This window comes from Adiantum capillus-veneris, chromosome 18 (genome assembly GCF_014529385.1).
Source record: "Adiantum capillus-veneris isolate H3 chromosome 18, ASM1452938v2, whole genome shotgun sequence".
Taxonomy (NCBI): domain Eukaryota; kingdom Viridiplantae; phylum Streptophyta; class Polypodiopsida; order Polypodiales; family Pteridaceae; genus Adiantum; species Adiantum capillus-veneris.
The window spans coordinates 89460403-89478137 of NC_140948.1; the positions used below are offsets into that span (position 1 = coordinate 89460403).

General features: G+C 44.7%; 1 protein-coding gene across 1 annotated transcript in view; it reads right to left on the minus strand.

The window, feature by feature from the left end:
* Positions 1–17502, minus strand: part of BAG4 (BCL-2-associated athanogene 4) — a 53985-nt gene extending 36483 nt beyond the window's left edge. The window contains exons 1-3 of the mRNA XM_086488909.1: positions 17082–17502; positions 16430–16686; positions 15896–16042 (exon numbers count right to left, since the gene is read on the minus strand). Of these exons, the coding sequence (XP_086345035.1) occupies positions 15896–16042; positions 16430–16686; positions 17082–17295 (618 nt within the window). The 5' untranslated portion in view covers positions 17296–17502. The remainder of the gene's footprint in view (positions 1–15895; positions 16043–16429; positions 16687–17081) is intronic.
* Positions 17503–17735: the final 233 nt, after the last annotated feature.

The following is a 17735-nucleotide window of genomic DNA, read 5'->3' on the forward strand; positions in this document are numbered from 1 at the left end:
TGAGATTTTGCAAGTCGTCATTGATGCTCGCAAGGTGAATCATTTTTTATGATTTTGTAAGGAAGAGACGCTAATGGGCGTCAGAAAATCACTGCTGGTGGTAATAACTCGCAGGAGGAAACGATTGGAAGAAAGTGTTGTCGTGCACAAGGAATCTTCGGCCTCGAACCGTCCGCCTACGTTGAGCGAGAGCCTGGAACAAGAACCTTCTTTAAGGTGATCACAAATTGTGGAAGAAAGACATCGAGCTTAATGCTCTATGACTTGAGCATTCCCTGTGTGGGAGGACACGAGAGGTTTAATACCCTCTAGACAAACAACGCAGGATTATGCGCAAAGACAGATACCTAGATTGATTTCTAGGAGGATTATTCTTCTCGGGATTGAGAAGGTGGAATTGAGTTAACAGATTCTCGGATGAGGAAACTTCCAATCTGTTGGAAAGACGCGAATGACGAGTTCTTACATGGCTCGTAAGTTTGATGAATGGTGAAGGATATCCTCGAGGTACTAGAGGAAGGACATGAAGCGGTAAGGTAAGTATTGAATTCTTAAATTTTTGTTTAATTTAATTTTTAAGTTCTCTTTTGAGAAAGGACTAGCTCAACTCACCATTGAGCAAGATTTGGAATCTTTCCGGTTTCTCCCCGGCAGTTCAGTTGGACCTCTACAGTTGAGGACAACTGTTTATAAGTGAGAGGGATGTTGCTAAATTGGCTTTATTTGACAGAAAAATAATTCTAAATGAATTATTGGATTTATAAGTGAGAGGGTTTTCTCGATTGGAACATCAAGGAAAAAAAATTATAAATGAATTATTGGAATTTTGAGTGAGGGTTTTTCTCACTGGAGACATTCGAGTACAGAGTATTCCTAGTGCGTCATTCAAAGTAATGACGATAGCACTGTGAACGAGAATATCTGTAAGGCCACCAGGAACGGGTACTTCTGATGCGTCACATCGGATGGGTGACAGGGAGCATCAGGAAGAAGTATCCGACCATCCGGGAACGGACATCTCTGATGCGTCATAGGATGGGTGACATAGAGCATCGTGAAGGGGATTGTACCGTAAGTTCGGTAGGAAAGGACTAGGTGATGGGTATTCCTGATGTGTCACAAGGTGGGTGACGGGTGCATCGGAAAGGGGATATCCATAGTCGAGAGGAAATCCGAACTGGAAAGAGGAATACGTGTAAAGACACAAGCACAAGAATAAAGATGGGTTCTGAGAATCTTTTCTTAAAAAGCGAAAAATTTGAACGAGTTTTCCGGAAAGAGCAAACGGTTTCCCGCAAGGAATCTATGTTTGCATTACATTCGTGCATGTGGTTGCATCCAGGGACGCCTGGGAAGTGCTGTGAAAGCATTGATTTTAACTTATAAGGTTTTATTGAGTTTTTGGGCAGGTTCAGACCAATTTTAAAAATATGCCGGCCGTCCACTTAATAAGTGGGCAGCCACTTAGAAAATAAAGCAACAAAACCAGCCAGCCAATTCTCTCTCCCTATTTCGGGTAGAACAGAAAAAAAAACGGCCGCGATCTCTTCGCGAGCAGCTATTCGTGTTGTGGTGAAGGAGCTATAAAAGCACCACATGCCCTCACCGAAGGGAGGTTGCCAGCTGTCACAAAGTGATGACGTGGCGGACAGCAGAAACCCTAATTTCTGCCAGAAACCCTAAAATTCTTGCAAACCCTAATTTTTGCCAAAAACCCTAAATTCCGGAAATCGCGGAGGCGGATTATTTTTTTTAAAAAAAATTATTTTATTTTTTTTTTGGAAAATGATGAGCGACGCGAATTTTGCTTTTGCTTTTTTTTTATAAAAAAAAAAGAGAAAAGACTCTCTAAGAGAGAGAGAGAACTGATGCTTTTGATTTTAAAAGCTTTTGGGGCTCTGCTTTTGGGCATCCCTTGTAACCTTTAAATTAGTGGTGAGGGCCTCACTTCTCAGAGCATCTGGACGCAGAGTCTGAGAGTGAAACCCTAACCGCTCTCTTGTACTTTGATGATTGATTAATACAAAAAGAAATACCGAAAGGGGCGCCAGTCTTTGGGGCCAATATCTCTAGGCACGGAACTCCGCCGGGCTAGTGCAAATCTATTGTGATCTGTGAATTGTTTTGAAGTGGTTATTTGGTGCTGTCGCGGTTGATTCTTGACTTGGAGTGTCCAAGTTTGTTACAGTGGTATCAGAGCACGGCCGATTTCTCTTCTACGGGAAATCCGATCCCCGAAATTTTTTTTTTCCGCGGCACCTATGGCTTCAGGCAATGATCAGTCGACTCCCTCTGCATCTGGAGATGCGGGCTGGGATCACAACGAAGATTCAGGCAGAGAGTATGGCCCGCCTCGGCCTACTCAGGCGGAGCAAACAGAGATGGAGCGTCGTCAATTGATTGGCGATGCAACAAAGATGATGCTCAATTTTGCCAAGGACCCGAAGATGGTAAAATATATGAACCAGACCTCTTTGAAAGAGGTACAGATGGAGTGGCAGAGAACCACAACACCACTCCCGAAACCCGCTCTCAAGAAACCTTCTACCTCCAAGAAATATACGGAGAAGGAACTGGAGAACGTGGTTGATGCACGGATTGCTCAGCTTTTCGACGTGCAAAAGAAAGGCAAAAAGCACGGCAAAAAGCAGAACAAAGGTATTGACTTCCCGGGATATTTGGGTCGTCAGTCGACATTCGACAAAGCAAAGAAACGGAAGAAGCGTGTTCGATTTGAAGGAGTATCCAGTTCTTCTTCTTCTTCTTCTGACAGTTCTTCTAGCTCCTCGGATTAGAGCGAAGAAGACAGAAAAAAAGCAAAAAGCGAAGCAAGACACAAAGCTTCGGAACGGGCAAGAAAAAGGCAAAGAAGGCTACATCTCGCCCAGAGACTGACAGTTCTACTGAGGACTCGTCTACAGACAGCTCAGATTCCGATGACGGAAAGTTTTATGCGAACAAGAAGAATTTTTACAAAGCCAACCAGTATGACTTTCTCGAAGATAACAGCAAGAAAGTCCGAGAGTTTAAGGAAGGTGGCCACTCGATCAAGTTTGATACTTTTCAGGATACTCAGATGCTTCGAAGGCTTTGTCTCTTATACAGCAGTTTGACATCGCTTTCGCGGGAGGACGCTATTCAGAGCACTCCAAGATTCGGAGAGCTGCCTCTTACTCTGAGGGGAATGCTCGTACTTGGTGGTCCACGCTTCTATTAAGCAAGACTGTGCCAGTTACATGGCTGAAATTCAAGAGGCTTTTTATTTCTTCTTGGTTGACTCAAGAGTTTGAGCGAGATATACGAGCTGCTTGGAACCATCTCCGGATGACCAAGAGCGATACAGTGAATTCTTATTGTGAAAGATTCTGGAGCTCTTTTCTACCCGCCTCTTCATTCAAGAAGATCTCGTTCAGAGAACAAATTGAGCGGTTTACCTTGGGTCTACCTACAGAGATCCGAGATCACTGCTTGGAACAGAAGTCAGCTTCTATTCAGGAGTTGATGAGTCATGCGAAGCGGGGCTTTGCCATTCACTCTGGCAGTCTGACCTACCCCACAGATGAGGCCATGACACAACGAGCCAAACAGACTTCTGGGAATGAAAGTAGAATGAAAAAGAGCAACCCAGAGAAAAAAAAAGGATGCACGACCCAAGCTTACTCCTGAGGAGAGAGCTCGCTTCATCAGAGAGGGGAAGTGCTTTGGATGCGGGAAACATGGACATATTTCCGCAAAGTGCCCTGATAAGGCACAGAAAGAACAGAATGATAAAGACGACGACAGGTCTGAGAGTTCGAGAGCAGCTGAGGAATGTGGCAGAAAAGGCAGATAGAAAAGCAGAACTGGTACCACATGGCGTGGGACTTGCACCGAATCAAATGAATGAAAGTACAAACTTTGCCGTTTTTTTTTGGGGCAAAGTGAAGGATCAAGAAGCTCTTTTGAAGGAGCCAAGGCCAACTTCTTTTCACTTGGAATTGGCGGCTCGATTTGGAATTGCGCCCGACAGACTGACGCCACTGGCGGAGGTAGTTCGACTGGCACCCGGATGGGATGTTGCCATTACACCGAGCATTGGCAAACTTCGTTTGCAATGACAGGGGTGTTCAAGGCACGTGAGCGACGTTCTACTCGGGATCCCTTGGTACCACAAGAACTACGCCGTGGTTGACTACCGGGCCGAGAAAGCGACTTTGATAAATGAAGGGCTTAGAGATTGTACTTGATGAACTTCAGTTTTCTTACTCATTCTTTTGGGAGAACTGAACCATGGATAAAAGTTGAATATGTTTTGACCTGAAGAAAAGAACGCCAAGATTTTTTTCTCCACGCTCATGCCGATTGCTTTTGAGAGGGCCTGAAGATCATACCATTGATCTGATATCTGGAAGCACACCACCGAATCGGCCACCTTATTGTGTGAGCCGAGTACAGAATGAAAAGATTATGAACCAAGTGAAAGACCTCTTGGAAAAGGGTCTTGTCCAGCTTAGTACTTCACCGTATTGCTCTCCAGTATTGTTGGTTTTGAAGAAAGACAGATCTTGGAGAATGTGCATCGATTATAGCACTCTCAACGAAATCACCATCAAGAACAGATTTCCGATTCCTAGGATCGATGATATACTCGACAGGTTACAGGGATCCTCGTGCTTTAGCAGGATTGACTTGAAGAGTGGATATCATCAGATCAGGATAGCGCCAGGAGATGTCTACAAGACAGCTTTTCGGACGACTTTTGGGTTATTTGAGTTTTTGGTGATGCCTTTTGGCTTAACCAATGCTCCTGCGACATTTAACCGGATGATGGACAGGATTTTTCGAGAGTACAGACTATTTGTTGGCACTTTCTTTGACGACATCATTGTTTTCTCCAAGAATGAGGCAGAACACAAAGATCATCTGCTTCAAGTCTTTTAGGCATTACGAGATCACACGCTAGTGATTAATGCAAAGAAAAGTGAATTTTTTTCCTACCATGGATACACTTTTTGGGACACATTGTGTCAGCAACACAACAGGAGTGCAAATGGACCCGGCCAAGATAGAGACTATCCGTGATTGGCCCGATTTGAGGAATGTCCAGGAAGTTAGAAGCTTCTTGGGACTATGTTCATACTACAGGCGGTTCATACGAAAGTTTGCAGAGGTTGCTTCCCCTTTGCATATCTTGACACAGAAAGGAGTACCTTTTTCGTGGGGACCCACAGAGGTGACTGCCTTTCAGACATTGAAAGAGAAATTGACTACGCGACCTATTTTGACTTTGTCGGACTTGCAGAAGTCATTCGAAGTATATTGTGATGCTTGTGGTCGTAGTCTGGGTGCGGTCTTGATGCAAGAAGGCCATGTCATAGCTTACGAGAGCCGTTTGTTCTCTAGGCCGGAGATGACAGCACAGATTTATGAGAAAGAGCTTTTGGCGGTTATCCATGCTCTTACTCAGTGGCGGCATTACCTACTCGGAGCGGATTTTATTGTCTTTACAGACCATCAGAGTTTGCGCTACTTCTTGTCACAGAAGCAGCTTTCGGAAAAGCAGATGCGGTGGGCGAACATCTTGTCACAGTTTCACTTCCAGATTGTCCATGTGCAGGGACAAAAGAATGTGGTGGCAGATGCTTTGTCTCGGAAACCGTTGGTTCTGGCTATTTCCGCGATACATCATAGGAGCTTCGAGGATATGGTCGATCAGTGTGCCACAGATACAGATTTTGCAGATATTTTCACACGGATACGGGATAGGGAGACAGTAGCTGGATACTCCCTTCGAGAAGGCTACTTGATGAAAAAGACTATGTTGTGCGTTACACAGCCGTTGAGGGAAAAGGTTATGACTGATTGCCACTGTCCACCTTTTACGGGTCACCGCAGCATTGCTACCACCATGAAAGGGGTAGAGAGAGATTTCTTTTGGCGGAGACTGAAGAAGGATGTGGAAGAGTTTGTGCGCAGTTGCTTGGTATGCTAGAAGGTCAAGTTTGACAGGCATAAGGCCCAGGGATTGTTACAGCCTTTACCCATACCCACCCACCCGCCCCTGGGAAAATATTGAAATGGATTTCATTTTTTTTTATCTCCCGAGAATACAGAATGATCACGATGATTTTCCGATTACATGGCACGCCTGAGACGATTGTCTCCGACAGAGACCCCAGATTTATGAGTTTGTTTTGGAAGGCAATTTGGGAGAACATTGGGACGCGGTTGCAGTTCTCGTCATCGTTCCACTTGCAGACTGATGGGCAATTTGAGATTGCCAATTCAGTGATTTTAGATTTATTGAAGTCTTGTATCTCGCATCAGAAGACTCAATGGGAAAAGAACTTACCTTTGGTGGAATTTGCCTACAATAACACGATACACTCTTCGACGGGGAAGACGCCATGAGAGATTGTTGAAACTGCTGCGAAGGTTCCATCCTTCCTGAGCACGAAAGATTAGAAATTTGAAGCGGATGAATATTCGCGAGATTTGGATACGGCTTTTGCCAAGGTTCACGAGACTTTACAGAAGTCTCAAGAACGACAGAAAAAGGCAGCGGATCGCCATCGTCGCGACTGGAAACTGAAGGAGGATGATTGGGTGCTCTTACTTTTGAGAAGGCACGCCTAAGAAAAAAAAAAGGGAAAGGAGAGGCTTTTTCCAAAGCTTAGTATGTGATACTACGGACCTTTCCAGATTACTGACAAGATAAATGATGTCTCCTTCCGATTGGACCTGCCAGATACTTGGAGGATTCATAATGCATTGCATGTGAGTCTCTTGAACCCTGTTAAGGGTGATGTGCCTGATGATGGGGAGCCTGATGAGCAACCCGAAGTGGAAGAAAACGAGGAGATCCTTGTTCCTGAACAGATTTTGGCACATAATGATACGAAGAAAGGTAAAGTCCGAAGGCGATTCTTGGTTAAGTTCAAGAACTTTCCTGCATTTGATGCGAAGTGGATGGAGGAGGAGGACCTAGCAGATACTCCTCGGATTGTGAAACTTTACCTCGATGTTTTGGTTTAGCATAGTCTACTCCAAACGGAACCCAGAAACTCAGCTTGGCCGAAGATCTGGTGCAGTGGGATGCACAAGAGGGGAGTCGCTCCACTCCTTTGTCAACAGATGCCTCGATTTTGATACTAAAGTCACTGATGTCTCTTTGAGCTTCAGGGATACTGAGAGCTGACAGTATTCTGCTGGATGACTTTATGAAATGGAATTCCTGATTATGATACTGATTTGTTCTTGACTTCTTGTGAGTACAGGAACTGATAGACGAAATGACTGCAGCATTTTGGTCTGATTGATCTCGAATAGACATGGTTGCAATAGGGGTTAGTCAATCGGACATCGATGAGGTCCCGATTGGACCTAGATGTGATTGCTAGCTACATTGCCGATAAATCATGGTCTAAGATCCGAATGAATGTTGAATGTCATGTGATGTCCTGTGATGTCTGGTGATGTCCTGTGATGTCGTGTGATGTGACTGTCGATTTTGTACATGTGCTAGATGTGTGTTCCTAGTACGTAGGTACTAACAGTCAGTGTCTGCTAAGACGGTTTATGGCTTTTGTCGGTTTTGCAGGCGTAATCGCGGTCGATTACAATGCTTTCAAGAGGGGGGTATGTCACAAAGTGATGACGTGGCGGACAGCAAAAACCCTAAAATTCCTGCAAACCCTAATTTTTGCCAAAAACCCTAAATTCCGGAAATCGCGGAGGCGGATTATTTTTTTAAAAAAAAATTTTTTTTTTTTTTTTTTGGAAAATGATGAGCGACGCGAATTTTGCTTTTGCTTTTTTTTCATAAAAAAAAAAGAGAAAAGACTCTCTAAGAGAGAGAGAGAACTGATGCTTTTGATTTTAAAAGCTTTTGGGGCTCTGCTTTTGGGCATCCCTTGTAACCTTTAAATTAGTGGTGAGGGCCTCACTTCTCAGAGCATCTGGACGCAGAGTCTGAGAGTGAAACCCTAACCGCTCTCTTGTACTTTGATGATTGATTAATACAAAAAGAAATACCGAAAGGGGCGCCAGTCTTTGGGGCCAATATCTCTAGGCACGGAACTCCGCCGCGCCAGTGCAAATCTATTGTGATCTGTGAATTGTTTTGAAGTGGTTATTTGGTGCTGTCGCGGTTGATTCTTGACTTGGAGTGTCCAAGTTTGTTACACCAACGCCAGCAAGAGAAGACTCTGCCGCCAGAAGACGCGAGAGATCGCAAGACTACGAAGCACGGAAGTCGCTTTTCTCGCGCAAGAGCGACAGGTACCTATTGTGGATTCGCCATACAAATTGTTGTCGTGTGTTTGCGTGTGTTTGCAGGTACTTCATCGCGAAGGAGAAGCGAGAAGGCTTCGGCCTACGCTTGGGAATTCCGGAAACGGAATTCGGAAATTGTCTGCGGAGTCTCAACTCCGAGTACAGACGGAAAAAGGATTGAGAGCTTGTCTCTCGGATTTCCCTTACGGGAAGGAACGACCATCGAGTCAGAGATTTAGAACGGAGGGGTTTTCTCCGGTTCTTGTGCTTGTAAAAAGATTCTCCCTAATAAAGAATTCTCTTTAAGGGGGGGGACCAGCCCATCTTCTGGTCCCCAGTACTGTGTCGATCTTCTCTCTCTCTCTCTCTCTCTCTCTCTCTCTCTCTCTCTCTCTCTCTCTCTCTATATATATATATATATATATATATATATATATATATATATATATATATATATATATATATATATCCTTTGGCTTCAATAATAAGAGATAAATTCTATTTATTTGAGTATATTTTATATTGTTATGCGCTCCTGTTTGTGACATTCGCAGACTTCCAAGAGTTGTAGGCGGACAATATGGAAGCCATACGGCTCGGTACCAGTACCTCACCTTGAAAAGGGGGGATGTCATGTGCACATCTAACCCTATGTGCATGTCGACAAGTTGTACCTACTGCTAGGGTTTAGGTAGCCTAGGAAGTGTTCAAGCAGGACGTGCATGTCCAGGCACTTAGAGTAGCTGCATACCCTCTCATTGCACAACCCATATCATCAACATTAGTACTCAATACCCAGCATGAGCACTTTTTACCGCATGAACCCGTTTTGGGAAATTGCATACCTCTTATAAGTCATTTATTTAATAAATGACTTTTAACCAACAGAATCATGGGATCTCGAGTAGGGCTGCTCGACCCAGCTTTTTTCACCTATATAGGTGACCCAAGGGGCGCCAATAGAAGCAGAAGACACAGAGATAAGACTAGGGAGCACAGAGCCAAGCAGTGCCCCGCAGTACCCAGATTCTATGGCTTTTTTCTCGACCAATCCAGTGTTTTAAGCAGCATTTTAAGCCAACAGCACTTTGTTCACCATCGACATATCGTTGTCGTGCAGCTCCGCTTCCATGATAAGAAAAAGAGCAGAGAAATGCAAGCTAAGATTCTTTGAAGCCTACACATTTGCTGAGCAGTGATCAGGGCTTGTTAATAGGCCAAGTTTAATTATTAATGTATGATAGATGTAGCTTAAAAGGGCCAACAGATGCCTTAATGATGCCAAAAATGATTATGCTTGAAGTGAGCACAGATGAAAGATTATGATCTAAAACTGTAGTGCTTGAAGTGCTCTACCGGCCTGTCTTTACGGCTCGTCGATTGAGCTATGGTGAAGAAGTTAAGGCAGTTTAAAGTTCAAGTCGATTGCAGATCCGTACCGGATTGGGCAACTGCAGCTGAGGTGAAAGAGATGAAATGAATGCACGGGCCTGGGCCCTGAAGTGCTCACTTTGTGGAGCGCGTCGGTCTTTTCAGATCAAGGATTGGAGTTACGGTTGCCAAGTTATGGGCCATTAAAGATTCTCCGGGGGCTGGTTCCGTGCCAGTCTAGTCCGCTCGGCCGGAGAGCCATCTAGGAATTTTTGAGCTTTATTTGGGTTTTAAAATGCGGGAGTAGTAATAGCTTGATGAGTCTCATGTCCGAGATGCCATTTCATGCAGTGCTTGACCAGCAGTGGTCGTGATTGGCAATGCCCGGCTAGCAAGAATAAAACTCTGACACTTTTATCGGATGTGATGGGAAGGCCTTATTTCAATGCAATCACTCATACTTGTATCTAGCAGGCTAGTGGCACTGTTCGAGGCCATTTACAGGCACAAAAATTCATGGTAATATTACTAGCTAGGGGATGTTGGAAATGATGATGTTATGCTATGCATTGCATTGGTCGGCATTCGTGCCAAATGTTATGCCCTTACAATGATTACGGCCGCCCAATGGAGAAGCTTGGCAAGCCTCGGCCGGTAGGTATGCAATATGTTGCTCTTCAAATGGTGCCCAATAAGACCGACCGCCCAATAAAACTGGTCGCCCAATTAAGGGGCATGGCCAATGGCCACTCAATTAAATTAGTGGAATGTGAAAGAAAGGAGGAAAAACAAAGGCGATGGCGTTCAACAGCGAGGACGGGAGCTACGCAGGGAAAAAATGGCACGCAGTGGCCTGCACGGGCCTCGGATGGAGATGAGCATGAAGCGGAGTTTGCTCTCCGTGCTCTGGCGCCCCTTTTCGGTAGTGCTCACGTGCCGAACAGGGCACTTCGACAGTCGGTTTGCCACATCACTGGAGTTAGTTCCTGCGCCACGTCAGTGACGCCCGGCGCCACTGCTTAGAGGAAGGGCACGCTATTATTGGGGGGAGGGCGGCCTCTTTTGCATGAGTGTTGGCAAGAAAACGAGGAGAAGAGCTTGAGGCAAGCAATTAGGGAAGCAAAACGTGAAGGCGAGGGAGCTCAAGGAGAGCTTAACAAAGGAGAAGAAGAGGAGGCAAAGCTCTCCCTCTCGAGCTTGAACAAAGCAAGGGTAGCCAAGGCGAGGTTTCTCTCTCTCGATCTCCAATCAAAGCAAGGAGTTCTCTCTCTCTCTCGGCCATGGCGACATAGGGGAGCCAGGAGGGTTAATTTTTTTCTCTCTCTCTCTCTCTCTCTCTCTCTCTCTCTCTCTCTCTCTCTCTCTCTCTCTCTCTCTCTCTCTCTCTCTCTCTCTCGGATAAGCAAAAGGACTTGTTCTCGTGCACAAGCAAGAAGACTCTTCTCTCTCTTGCTCTCGACATTCAACTAAGAAGAGAAAATCTAACGAGTGAAAGGTTTCGAGCAGAAGAAGGTAATCAAGAAAGGAAGATTGAAGTAGCTTGGAAAGGGAGTCGGAGCTTGAAGGTAATAAAAAATCAAGTTGATTACAGGAGAAGTTGAGGTCGTGAACGACAGATAAGGCACTGCAAAGCGCACAAAGCAGGAAGTTGCAGGATAACTTGTAATAATTGAGGCTTGATGATTGAGGCAGTGAACTAACTTGAAGCTTGCAGAATCTAATGGAACTTGAAGCAGATAAAGCGACAAGAGATAATTTCCATCACCGTCATCCATTAAAGATTGAATTAGCGTTTTGTTAAGTCCGGTGTCGTTAACGGCCCGGATAATCCTATAAATGGGAGCTTAAACTCCTAGTTAGCAACTGATCCAAGTGACGGTGCTGTTAACAGCCCGCCTTGGCTAAGGACTAAGTTGTGCTCAAAAGTAATATTCAATTAATTGATGATTGCGGTGATTGCCAGAGTTATCAGTTGTTCTTGTTCTCTCTTTTTCACACCTCCCAATGCCAGAGGCTCGGCGCCTACCCGGCTCACGTAGCGAACACATATCCCCCGACACCGTCGCAGTACCTCATCAAATCAGCCTCGTCTCGCCGCGGTCAGTCCTCTCATCGCAACAAGATCAGTGTTTTCAGTTTTCAATCCACAGTTCAGGCAGCGTTTTTCAATTTCCAACCATCATCGATGACAGATCAGTCCATTAGCCTCGCCGCACGATCCCAATCCCATCAGCATCCCTAGCATTTTCATATTTCAGCCTTAGCCTCGACCTGGTCGCCGACATCATCGTCGTCATCATTGTCGTCGTCGACATCGTCGTCGTAAAGTACCACAACATTTAGAACCATTGTGCCAGACTTGTGCAATCTAAAGTAAATACCTCTCTAGCAATAGAGAGGGAGGTCCTTGGAGGGGGGTTTAGGACCCCATCTGGTGTCGTCTCTTCTCTCTCTCTCTCTAGCACTCACCACTATTCACTCACATTTTTCCACTCTTGTTTTGGTCGTTGCACATTCTCTCTCTAAGTAAGGAAGGCTCTCCCTTCTTTCAAGTAAAAGGAACCTTGAGCACCCATTGATCACTCATTTCGAGCTTACATCGTCATTCACTTCCGCTACACATTACACAAAACTTCCGGTACTAATCCTCTCGCTCCACTGCTTCCGCACGCTCTAGTCGACGAGCCTCCAATGCCTCCCCACACTCTAGGCGACGTGCCTCCTCTGCGTCGGCACGCTCTTGTCGGCGTGCTTCGCCTTGCCGCATCATCATCCACATCATAGAATCCATGGGATTTGGTGGCAAAGAGGGAGGGGTAAGGGAAGGGCTCATTGGAGGATCCGTAGGTGGAACTTGTTCACCTTCTTGATTGGTGGAAGTCTTCACACCGCTACGAGTCTTGACCATGCAAGAATTTCAGCTCTTGGTTCAAGGGCGGTCGCAGACTAATCTTTGGGAGACTATCTACCCCCTCATCGCGACACACCCCGTATGCAACACCCAATATATGATTAGTTGCTATTTTCCAACGCTCAAGGCACACGGCTCTACACGCAATGGCAGGCCTACAGTTCCAAGAAAGGGAGGAGTTTACACCAAAGGGCTACCAATACAGCCAAAAACACAAGAGAAAAAAGAACTTTTTGGGGATTACCATATTAGTGCAAAATCTTCAAAGCTTTAATACCAATATCAGGGAATTGAATATGGTGAAGATCTAGGTTTTACACTTCCACAAAACCTTTACTTCCATTCCTTGCGTTAGTAATTCCTTTTAGCTTGAGTGATGGTGCCTTTTACTTTTCCCAGAGGAAAGGGAATGAGAGTGTGGTAGAGATGTATAGAGGGAGAGGAAAGAGAGAGAAGAGGAGAATGACACCCGATCCCAACCAGCCCTCTCGAGGGCCCCCCACACCGTTGCCGATGTGGTATTTGCTTTAGATTGCATAAATGGAAAGTACACACATGAAATACCTCAAGTGCACACTCTACTGACGCGAATGATGACTGTCGCCACAGTAACTCCTCAAGACGAGCAAATTTCTCTCTAGATTTTGAAAGTTGTTTTCTCTCCTGGCAAATTCTCTCCTGGATTTCATCTCTGATTTTGGTAGATTCTCAAAACAAGAGTGATTCTCTCACCAAATTTCGTCTCGTATACCCCTTCATCATTTCCTTCTTTGCCTCACCTCCTTATAAGTATCAGGTGATGGGCACCACGTGCCAACAAGAAAGACAAGCAAAACAACTTTAAGCACTTCAAATAACAACTGAACTGAAAAAGATGCACGACACGAGATGGGGAGTGGCGGAGTTCCACTTTGAGAGAGCATTGGCCCCAACCTTGGCGCCCCTTTCGGCAGTTCTTTATATTGCTTGAACAAGGTACACCGTCGGTACTCCAATCCCTACACCTCCACGGGGAAGCATGCCAAAGATTGAGCCCTCTGCACATATTTAAAGGCCCTTTGCCTATGAAAAGCATCTGACCTCAAAATCACTAGCGCCAAAAGCTGCCAAGTTTCACGGAAATCCGTACAGCTTCCACGTAAGCCCTGCCAACGCAAAATGCGAGACTGTCGTACAATCCCGCCACGTCATAAGTTCTCCACGCAATTCTTGGTGTGTGTGTGTGTGTGTGTGTGTGTGTGGAGGTCTTGCTTTATTTAATCTCTTTAGGTCACTTGGGCCCCATCAACCGTAAGTTGGTGGCAACTAGCCACTCGATCAAACATCTTCTGTTGCTTCTTCTTCTTCTACTCCTACTGCTTCTTCTACTACTGCTGCTTCTTAGGGTTTAGGCCCCTCGGTCGAGATCTGCAGGTTGGCTCCGTTCTTTGGTGGCTTGACACGTCAATAGTTTGTGGCATTCCCCCTTCTTGAAAGAAAGTAATCGTCCTTGATTACAACATATCTATAAAACAACTCAAGTTAGCTCAAAAATTTCCGAGGGACAATCAGTTTCCTCATTCCAGATTGGAGCGCTTGACATCCTGGGTCGTTGTCTTCCCAGAAAAATCTCAATAAAGAGTCTCATTCCACATTGGAGCTCTTGATATCCTGGGTCGTTGGCTTCCCTAAAAAATCTCATCCAATAAGGAGTCTCTTTCCAGATTGGAGCTCTTAATATCCTGGGTCGTTGGCTTACCAGAAAATCTCATCCAATTTGGAATATTCAATGGTTGGCACATCACAATGCAACACAAATGCTCGCATATGCATGTTACAAGACATAGAAACATAAATCCACCGATGAACACTCCCCTCGCAAATAACCATCTTGGTCCGGGCCATGAGCTATTGAACAACTCCCTCATCACTCCTTCCAAAAATAACCTAAAAAGGTCCGCGCCATGAGATATAGAGGCCTTTTACAACCAAACGCCCCATAGACCATAGCATGCGTCGTTTGGAGGTGCTGAGATAACCACTGCTCAGACTTCTTAATACTCCTCCCGTAAATAACCACAAGAGTCCAGGCCATGAGTAAAACCAACACTTTTCAAAATTCAATACTCCCCTTGCAAAAAACCACAAGGGTCCGGGCCATGAGTATGCAAGCATTCTCAAACATTATTTCCCAATACTCCTACGGAGAATAAAATCACCAATCATTAAACCAGTATTAAAACCAGAGTCAAACAATTCAAATCGGCACCAAGTCAAGTTTACAACAAATACAATCCAATTCAAACAAACTCCAAACAGGATGACCAAACAAGTTCTCAAACAGATTCAAAAAACTAAAAGCATTCTCGACATCAGTCGAGCTCAGAAGTCGACAAGGCTTCCATCCTGAAACCTGCACCAAAATTAGGGTTAGATTTCTTCCATAAGGTTGTAGCTGACCGCAGCATGGTCCATAAGCTCTTGAATAGTTGAAACATGCCTCGACAAACAGTGTTCCTGCGGCGGTGATGGTAGCCCCAAGATATACCGATCACACTAGACCTCCAAGGTTATTAGCTCGAGAAGAGATACCTATTGTGAGATGTCCAAAAATTTCAAGTTGTAATCTACTAGGGTTTCCGTGACAAGCCTTTCAAGTTTCAAGATACCCCACTCTGTCAGAAGCTACTTTCCCAAGAAAAATGTTTGAAGGCATATAACTTCGCGCAAAAAAATTTCTTGAAAGCTTGCCAAGTCCCTGGAGTGTGCGGCTTGGTAGCTATACATTTTCACCACTTTATGGCACTGCCTCTGAGAAAAGCGGCAGGTCGAAAAAAAGGTTCAATAAGTCTCCTCAGACTCCCTAAATTGCTTGTTCTTGCAAGGGATGCACCACTGGCAACCAAGGAAACCTCTTCACCAAGAGACCTCATGGGAAGGAGGATGAGTTTGAAGGAAAGGAGGGAGGTAAACAATATAACTACCAACTCCATCAGCATGGTAATGACTAAATGTAGCATGGTAATGACTAAATGCTACTGACAACATCAATGGCCCTTGATAAGTGCAAAATTAGGTATCATTATACGCTCCCTACACAATCCATCGCTTACACACGAATGCCTACACAAAGATAACTTCACCCCTTTAGAAATTTAGGCAATATTACCTCGTAGCTATGTGATTTCTTGAACCCTTTTAGATATTACCTTTACTGATGTCAGAGAACAACAAACATATATTTTGATCAAACCGACTACTCAATAGAGTTCCACTGTATAATCCCACAATTTATTTTCCTTGGCAAGACACTCCAAACAGCAATAACAATTAAAATTTGCCAACATAGCACACGAAAAAATCTGGTTACTTTGACATTACCTCAATTTTTCTTTGCACTTTGGCCTCTCCTTGAGCTTCTATGCTATCCAACTTCAACAACTCTCTCATCAACAACTCCGACAATGTGCTGAAACATTTCTCTTCAACTTTTTTCCCACTATTCACACTTGTTTCCAAGGAAAGAATCTGAAAATTCAAATCAATTGCTCCTTCAGACCAACATACATACATATAACATCTGTATGTGTGAGTGTGAATGTCCACACGAGCGCCCACACAGTGCGTGGAATATTGATGCCCATAATGCACATGTGCACACTAAGAAACCTACCAAGCAAACACTACTTGCCTAAAAGAGCATAGCACATTGAAGCAAAGCAATGATGCTTTAAGAACCAAGATATAAAAACCATTATAGCTCACACACCACTTAAAATCATGACGGCCTTATTTTCAAAGCTAAAAAGCTAAGGCCTTTGCCACTGGCAGGCCAAAAACTAACCTGTCCCCTAAGCTTGTCTACTTCATCACGTACAAGCGCAACAGCTTGGCAAGCTTTTGCCAGAAACTAACCTGTCCAGTAAGCCTGTCTACTTCATCACGTACAAGCGCAACAGCTTGGCAAGCTTTTGCCACGTTCTCATTTTGCCTCAACTCCTCCCACTTCTTCGCCTTGCTTGCTGGATCCTCCACGAGACTAATCTTTGACATATCAGAAACACCAGCTATATGGAGAAAATCGGCATCTTCTCTCTCCTTGCCTCTAAAAAGCAACCGTTGCTCTTGTGGTTGCAAACCAGTTAATGGTGCTAATACCCATTTCAACTCACCTGTAGTAAGATAAAGTGTGTGAATGAAATCCCAAAACATTTGCTGAGACTCATATCAAGACTTAACATTTTTTCAAAGGTAGGTCCTGTGTTTCTTTCAATTACAACAACATAATTAAAAAAAAAATAGAACTACCACGTGAGAGTCAAAAGTATAGCCAATAGGTTGCACACTTGTCGGCCATGACAACCACAATATCCAGCAAAGAACTCAAATTTTGAATCTTTCAAAAACCCCTGCTTTGGTTTAACCCAAATCAATAATAGTTACACATTGATTTGCCACTTGATGGAGTCCATTTCATGCGATATGGGACCCTTTTGCATGAATCCACCTTGTGCCATCAAGTAATCCTTGGTTTCCTAGAGAAAAATAAAAATTCCCAAAGACTTACCAAATGTAGCTTCCGAGGGTATAGTGACGTCATGTTGACGTTGACCGTACGAGACCTTAAGCTTGAGGAGTGGCCCTGACGAGGGCGATGGATCAGATGATGGGTCCCTTCGCTGGACAAGCATACCTCCTGGCCTGAGCTCCCAATCCAAGGCATCAGGTGCCAACGGTGCTGAGCCGTGACTCTGCAGTCTACTTCCTGCTTTCCTGTTCATCTCTTTCCTTCGCTGCACTCTCTCTCTCTCTCTCTCTCTCTCTCTCTCTCTCTCTCTCTCTCTCTCTGTGTGTGTGTGTGTGTGAGAGAGAGTCGCCCCTCTCTCTCTTCTGAGTTGCACCTCGAGGTGTCCTCGTGTCTATGCGGTTCGTAAGCCGCCTCCTTTCTCTCGCTGTCTGTGTGTCTCGATCTAAGCTGCTGGGAAGTAGCATTAAAAGTGACCAGTCATCTACTTTTTTGCCCAAGTAATCGCATGGGGGTGTGAACATTTAAATTAATATTTACGATGGCCTTCTCTAGGGAAACAAGGCCGCGTAGATGGCAGCACTGCCTGCTGTTAGATAGAGAGAGAGAGAGAGAGAGAGAGAGAGAGAGAGAGCCTTGAACGACAACACAGATGAAAGAGATAGATAGTTAGATTGAATTATCGTCCACGGAGGT